Source organism: Typopeltis vanoorti, chromosome 4 (assembly GCF_054136105.1).
Source record: "Typopeltis vanoorti isolate ZY-2024b chromosome 4, IOZ_Tvanoo_1.0, whole genome shotgun sequence".
NCBI classification, from domain to species: Eukaryota; Metazoa; Arthropoda; class Arachnida; order Uropygi; family Thelyphonidae; genus Typopeltis; species Typopeltis vanoorti.
In genome coordinates, this window is record NC_143552.1 from 118754004 (window position 1) to 118762695 (window position 8692).

Below are 8692 nucleotides of genomic sequence, written 5' to 3' on the forward strand. Positions count from 1 at the left end.
CCGTATGTATGAATCGGAGCTGTTGCAGCAAGCATGGTACAAGAAATTTTCAAAGAACCTAATAAGAAACAGCAAGATATGTTAAAAATAAGAAAATTTTAATTTTATTGTAATTACATATATTCTATTTACTTTATACTTTAATTAAAGTATAAAGTAAATTTTATTATTTTATTTTATTACAAATTATTACAAAGTTCACCGCGCTTGCCTACCACCAGAATACGGTGCACATACAAAAGTATTCCACTTCAAGGCCCAGCAAATGCTACTTCTGCCCTGAACCAGAAACACTATATCACATAATGTTATACTGTCCCCATACTTCTTCAATATGGAACACTGCTCAGAAATTCATAAAACACAAAGAACCGGTCACAGAATACACACTGTTCTGGCTAAAGGACGGAAACATAACTCTAACACAAGCAATTATAATTATAACAACAATGTATTCCATGTGGACATACAGATGTGATAAAATTTATGGAAGAGAAACAGGCCCAGATATACTCAAAAAACTCAACAAACAACTAAATAAAATCATAACAGACACAATAAACAGAAAAAAAGATAACAAAACACCAATGGCGGAAGATAGGCCCTATCTCTAAAGAATATGAAGAAAACATACAAATAATGGAAATAAAAGACCCACCATAAAGAAAAAAACATGAAAACAAGACCATATAACTCACTCTGAAAGGCAAAAATAACGGAATAGAAAACTAAACACATAATGTACATATCTATATATAAGTGTAGAAGTATTGCACTTATATATACACTTATATATTATTAAATTTAATTTAATAATATAATTGATGTTATTAAATAATATAATTAAATATTATTTAATAATATAATTAAATATTATTAAATATTATTAAATTTAATAAAATATACACTTATATATTATTAAATTTAATTTAATAATATAATTAATCTGAAACGAATTCGTTATGCATTTCCAGTTTTCTGTTACTACATGCTGTATATATAGTATGAGCAATTTAATTTAATGTGTATCTATTTGCATAAGAGGAAGTATGTATCGTATGATATATTGAGAAAAATGTATCTATCTGTATATAAGGAAGAGAAAAATGTATATATGCCAATAGTAACGCTCACTTACGATATGTTAAAAATATAGCTATAATTTAATATGTAACATATGATATATATTGAAAATTACATGTATATTTATTTGTACATATGAAAATGGTCATTTAATCTTTAAGATAAATTACTGATATTAGATTGAAACAAAATGTAAATTATGAAATTCTGCCAAATATATGTATATATACATTAGGGTTACCAAGTAATTTTATAAGCTTGGTTATTTAACTCCTAATCCCAAGTATGCAAACAATTAAGTTTGCGCCTGAAACATAGCGCAAGTCTGAAGATGGTACAACACCAGGGCAACTCATTGTAAAGGTGGGTAAACTTCAGACTTGAACTATGTTTCAGGCTCAAACTTAATTGTTTGCATACTTGGGATTAGGAGTTAAATAACCAAGCTTATAAAAATATAGCTTGGTTATATATATATATATATATAACCAAGCTTATATATATATATATATATATATATATATATATGAAAAAGGTTGTAAATATGGAAATAGCAACTTATCTCTTCAGATAAGGTAAAAACATTGTATTATTTCAATGTGTAACTTATGCTAAATGGCAAAATAACTGCTCAAAAGAATGTACAGGACTCTAGGTGAAAAAGATATTGAGCATGTTATCATGTTGTAAATGAAAATGAAACATCAATGAAAATTGTTAACTGAAATAAGCATGCTATGTACTTATTGTATATATGTAAATAGTTCATCCGAATGTACATAGATGCTTTTGAGAAAATAAAATATAAAATTAGAAGAATGACAGTACGTTGCGCCCTTCGATTAGAAAAGGCCTAAGTTCGATTCCCGTCGTGAATCGAACGGGAGGAATCTTTATATGGACGTTTTCATTTGAAGGTGAGTTAGCCGATCTCATAGGAAATAGCAGGATTTTTTCTCCCCGAAACTCGGGGTTTTTCATCCCGCATTCAGACAAATCGGCCCTTCAGAACACATGCAATTTACAGACAAAAAAATACTAGCTATGGTGGTGGTGGTGGGTGTGGTCAGTAGATGGCGTTGATATAGATGATTGGTAGTAGAGGTTCTGTATAGTAGTGGAGATGGAGAGTTATACAGTGGGTGTCCTCCTGCGATGAGTCTTCGGACTCCTTGAATGTGTCACGAATAATAATAATTATTATTATTATAGTTTCCTTAATTTTTCCAAAAAATTTGTGTCAAGCTTGCATATTAGAATAAAGACCAGAGTCAAGTGCTTATTTTTGGTTGTTAGTACACTTTGTTAGTGCTGAGAAAATTCAAACTCGATTTAAGACATGTCCTCATATTCAACAACCAAAAAAGAAAAATAGTACGTATTTTTTTTTTAAAAAAATCTCATCATCAAGTTATGCTGTACACTAAATATCGTCTCAATGCAGTTATTACTCTGAAATGCATCGCATAATCCAAGATGGGTTAGTCCAGTCACTGCCATAACATTGAGTTTGTCATTATATGTAATTACTATGCTATATTCTTTTAAAGAAAGAAGAGAGTGAGTTAGTTGAATTATTTTAAATAATAATAATAATCCAAGGGCACTCCACTGTAAACAACCTACCATCTACATTACCTAAATCTCCATCTACACTTCGCGAATTTTGAGTTCAACTCTAAGAAAGTATTAAGTAGTTGCACCACATGTGTTAACAGATTTTGAGAAGAAGAATGGAAGAAATAGGGATGCCAGTTGTAAGAAACAGTGATCATAGAAATATTTTTACAAAATGCATGTAGCAGAAATTAAACGTCTGTGTTGAACAGATTTCAAAGCGAATTCGAGAAACAGGTCACTGGTCAACCTACACCTAAGTGCGTTCTTCTTTACTGAATCGAATTTCAGGGAGTTTCTGGAGCCACTCTCCAAATAATAGCATATATTATTCAATGATTGGACGGATCTGTAATTTGTAGTGTTGTTTAAAGTAACACTTAAACATTATATATTAGATGCTGAGAAGGCGATATTTGTGATATGTTTATTTCAAGAAAGACTGGTTATTAATTATTCCAAGAAGAGAAACCCCAACTTATCCAGAGATCTGAGTGTTATCAAAAGTAAGAAGCTTATTCGGTTTGTTGTTTGTAGAAGTGGATATTGTAAAAGCTTTGGCTCTTGTTTAGGATTTTTATATTTGATATCATCATCATAGCGATCAAAGATTTAGTCCTAGAGTGGCCTATTCCGGCTTTAGAAGTCATCGTTGAATCTTTTAAGAGTACGTCCTGGTTTTCTTTTTCCTAATGGCTTGTACTTTAGGGCTTGTTTTGGTAATCTTTCTGTTTTCATTCTTTGGACGTGTTCCATCCATTTATGTTTATATTTTTTTATTTTTTCTATTACTGGTTCTTGGTTTAATTTTTTCAAAATTTCTTCATTTCTTTTTTGATCAAATAGAGTATATTTTGCAGTTTTTCTCATAAACTTCATTTCAGCTGTTATTAATCTTTGTTTGTCTTTCTGTTTGATTGTCCAGATTTCACTTCCATACAATGGGACTGGTAGGGCTAATGTATTATATAATTTTAGTCTGGTTTGTTTTTGAACTTGGTTAGGTTTAAATATAGAGTTAATTAAACCTGTTAGTTTTAAATATTTCGCAATTTTTAGGTTTATATATTTTTCATTTTCATACGTAATTATACATCCTAGGTAGTTAAATGAATTCGCCTGTTCTAAAATCTTGTCCTTCAATGTCATAGTTTTTGATTTTTCTGTTGATAATTTTTCTGTTAGAAATATTTATCCCATTTTATTATTATTTCATTTAGATAAATATTAAAAAGAGTTGGTGAAAGGGGACATTCCTGTCGGACTCCTGGGTTTATCTCTCTCGTATATGATAGCTTATGATTGAATCTTATTTGTATTTGATTCTTTTCACATATACAGTAAGTAAGTAACATTATATCATACTGTAAGTGTGATATAATGTTATTTATAATAAACTGAAGAAAGTCACTGATGTAAAGAAGGAAAATAAAGAGAATAGCCCAGTGAATGAAGTTCTCTGACAGTACAGTAACGAGAGTATGAAGCGCCTGTGGCAAGTTTTTAACTTGCGAACCCCCCCCCCCCCCCCCCCCAACCCAACTCAAGTGTTTAACTTGCGCCCCAACCCAAAAATGACAAAAATTTTGAAAAATTTAAATGTAATAAGTTAAATTTTACTAAATGCAATATGTTAAATACTTACTATTAACCCCATCAAAATGAGTTGCAGTGTGTTGCAGAATTTGTGTGTTTAAAGCGGCGTATTGTCGAAATTTAAAAATACAATATAAAATAGTTGACTTTTATATCTATTTATTTTTAATTTTTGCGTTTTGCGCCCCAAACCTAGTTGCGCCCGTGGCGGGCTCCTCTTTCGATACGCGCTCGTTACGGCACTGTCCTCTGATATCTCAGGACTAGTTACAAGATAACGGCCCGTTTGCAATCACAAGTAATGTGCAACCAGAGAGAAAGCTGGTAATCCAGTTGCAGAAAGAAGACAATACGATGGAAGCTTTATTAATACGTTTGTGCTAAATCCAATCAGATGTCTTAGAGATATCAAAAGCAACCATTGAGTTTCTCCCAACTTTTTTTTACGTAGTATTTTTAATGTAAATCCTATCCCTGTCCTCCGCCAAAAATTTGTTTGTTTGTTTGTTTGTGTGTGTGTGTGTGTGTGTGTGTGTGTGTGTGTGTGTGTGTGTGTGTGTGTGTGTGTGTGTGTGTGTGTGTGTGTGTGTGTGTGTGTGTGTGTGTGTGTGTGTGTGTGTGTGTGTGTGTGTGTGTGTGTGTGTTGTGAGAGAGAGAGAGAGAGAGAGACTATATAAGGATTAAGTAATCCGGAAACTTTAGATACTCAACATGAAATTTTATCAAGCTACTTTAGACCACTAATTTAAAAAAAAAAAAAAAAAATGATGTTGGTCATGCAACAAAAATCGTTTGCTACATATACGTTTTTAAAGAAACCATATGTTTTTTAATGAAGGCGAATTAACCGGTCTCATCCGGAGATTCAGGGTTTTTGTCATCCCACAATCACCACGTAATAGTTCAACACGAAAACCGATATCATGTCACAATGGGATTGGAAACGACAGCTTACTAGTTGGAGAATGCATATGCTGTCCACTCGCCCAGGCAAACAGACCATGTGGTAAGTACTGGAAATAAATACCCAGAAGAGTTCAGAAATGCAAGAAAATATGCACGATTTAAAATATCCTTAAAACTGACACTTTACGTCAGAACTTGATATGACACAAAACAGTTTAATGACTGTAATTCAGCGACATCTGCAGAAGAGATTATCTGGCTGCTCAGAGAAATATACAGCTTCCTGAGGACCTTATACCATAAGGGTAGCTATGGGATTCGAAATTGGAATATATATAGTCGCAGTACCCGTAAAGAATTCATGTATGGAATGAGAGCAAGGAAGCCACAAATTACAGACCACTGGACAAGCCTGTTCTAATAGATGGAAGGATAATGTCACTTTTTTATGACACCCCATCCACGAAGGATGGCACATTACCATATACACTCTGCAGCTTTTCTCTACCATTCAGTGATAAATGTCATTGTAATTAAACAGATATTTAAAATTTCCGTTTGCTAGAGAGTATGTTTCAATATTTCTCATGTAGAGAATCATCCGAACATAAAATATGAAAGTCACTCTATTAGATTATCTGGAAATACTACTGTAGAGATTTTTTTTTTCTAATTTATTTCTCTCCACATCATTTGTCATCTATGGACACGTTCTCTTCTGTTGGAAATCTTTGGGCTCACATCCGATGACGGGCTAACCTTTACAAGGATTTTTCAAGTGAATGTGAGTTAGTTGGCCTCATAAAGATATCAGAAGTTTTTTGTTTTGTTTTGTTTTGTTTCGTTTTCCTAACCTTAGAAACTCATGTTTATATTCTCACAAAACACCGGCAAGAGAATGTATAATTAACGGACATGGTAGTCTTATCTAACTCGGTCATAATTCCATCCATTTCTAACTTCAGACAAATAGCAAAGTAAAACTCTTAGTATTTTATTTTGGAAAGCGACAATTATTATATGTATGCAGTTGTTCTCCATAAAAGTCACATAAAAGCATTCGTTCGAGAAAGATTATTTAAAAAAAAAAAAAAAAGTTGTTTACTATAACTGTTGCTTAGAGTGGCGGCATTTGTTGTTAGCTATATATAATCAATCCTACTGAAGATGAAAATATTTGTTAAATATTTAAATATCTAATATTTAATAACTAGACTTTATCAAATCTAAATTAATAAAAATAGAATTCGAATAATGTGCAATTATTATTACATAAATAATTACAAATACATAGCCAATAGAATTTCATTAGACAATTGTAGAAGAGAAATAGATATATATTTGTAGACATTTAAATACTTTAATTTACCTGATCAAATTTATCCTCTATTTGGATATCGTAATTTAGAGAGTATTCCTTCAAAAGATTCGGCAAGACAGGATTCATTACAATTTGGCCTGAGGGAGTAGCCCTTCTCACGTCTTGTGAATGCAGTCCAGATGAAGAATACCTGTCTTTACAGTGAGTGCATGATGAACAGACACAACAGTCTCCTTTAGCCGAATTGACTTGTAAATGTTTCAGCATTGTTGCGTACGGACTTGACAATGCCATTTAGAATAATGATGTTCATTTATTTGAACTAATTTGAACAATTACTTTTAGGTTCCATAGATCAGCAATTTGTTTCTGTTTGGTATAATGATGCTCAACTGACTACTACTCAATTGCTTTTATTTTATTATTATTATTCTGTAGAATAACAACCGATTGAACGTGAGCTGGCGTTTAACATAAGATAGCTTCGTTGCTTTAGCATGGTACAAGTTGTTATGGCTTTCTGCAAATAAACAAAACATCTCTAAGTAAACAAGTGCCTATCACACATGAAGTTATGTCTCTAAAATGCCATGAAAGACGTTTAATTTTTAATTGCTTTTTTCTGTGTTCTTGATGGGGAGAATAAAAATAAAAAAGATTTCATTCTCGAAATTGCTGGAAATAGGATGGGAAAAAGACTATATGACTGAATCTTTTTTCCTAAATTTTTTGTTGTTTATGTCTTTTTTTTTCATCCACGATAATTATAGAAGCTATCTTGTTTAATTAAATATTATCATTGCATTTCTTGAGAGAAATAGCAGGAAAATAAATATACAAGGCCTTTTGTTGCAATGTATTCAATTTCTGGTAAATAAATCTTATAAAAATTCAACTAACGTTTTTTTTTTTTTTTTTTTTTTTTTTTTTTTCAGTTTTCAGTGCAGAGTGTCCTGGGAGTGGAGAAGGGGCTGCTTGTATTTCACTCTACATATACATCTGCATTTTTCCCTAGACGCTAGCCTAAAAGGAATCAAATTTAGTATTAAAAATTGTATAAAAGACACTAAAATTATTATTTCTTGTCTTCGAGAGCGAGAAAGTTTAGTTCCGAACACAAACATGGTTTCGTTTCTAGAATTAATAACGCCTATTCTTGTGCTAATTCCATATTTTTATATTTCGAATTTTCACGTAAACCAGTTTATAGATTATTGGTATTATACTTCATTTCACAAATAAATTATTGTAGATTATAGGAAGCTGAGTTATGTATAGTTTACTGTGCTTGTTTCTTATTATCTCTCGGTCTGTTTTAGATGCATTTTTCAAAATACATAAGTACATGTTAGATTTGCACACATGTAATAGCTCCAAACTGACTGGATGGATTTTATTGAAAGTTGATTTATTATTATTATTATTATTATTATTATTATTATTATTATTATTATTATTACATAACACCTCCAGGGAGTAGAAAGACTCATCGAGGGAGGGCACCCGCTCCACAACTCTCCGTCTCCACCACTCCAATAACCACAATTATCTTCATCATCAACACCAGCGCCATCCACCGCCGACCACCACCACCACCACTATTTTCACAGACAATCACCAACATCCATGCCCATGGCGGGACTCGAACCCGGAAAGCATCCACTCAACAACATCGAACGATTGATCCTCTTCCAACTAACCACGCTCAAACTTGCTTAACTTTTTGCGGTGAGCCATTAGTAGCAGAGGTTCTACCAATCGATCAACCTTTATTTGCGATGTTCATATTAAAATCGAACTACTTCAATTCTGGTTTAAATCGAACCATTTTTAGGAACAAAACTGGCAAAAAAAATAGCAATATACTGTAATGAAAATAGGATATTATGGATTTCTAGTAAAATTTGTGAAACAGCTAAATCTTGTATCAATCATACCACTTTTATAGGGGAGAGGGAACGAAGGTAAACCGATTCGAAAAATATAAATTCTTTTCGGCATCGAATTTATTTTATCTTTTTTTTTTTTTTTTTTTTTTTTTTTCATTTCAATGGCGGCCGGTGAAAATTTTAAGTGGGGCTGCTGCATATACAAAATAGGAAAAAATAATTCTTTTTTTCCTAATCAGTAACCAATTTATTAATAAGTAACTTTACATATTAAAAATAT

The 8692-nt window shown here is 31.9% G+C and overlaps 1 protein-coding gene across 1 annotated transcript in view; it reads right to left on the bottom strand.

Moving 5' to 3' along the window:
* LOC150107637 (uncharacterized) overlaps positions 1-6945 on the bottom strand; it is a 67868-nt gene extending 60923 nt beyond the window's left edge. Inside the window, exon 1 of the mRNA XM_090391443.1 lies at positions 6572-6945. Within this exon, the coding sequence (XP_090247569.1) occupies positions 6572-6817 (246 nt within the window). The 5' untranslated portion in view covers positions 6818-6945. The remainder of the gene's footprint in view (positions 1-6571) is intronic.
* Positions 6946-8692: the final 1747 nt, after the last annotated feature.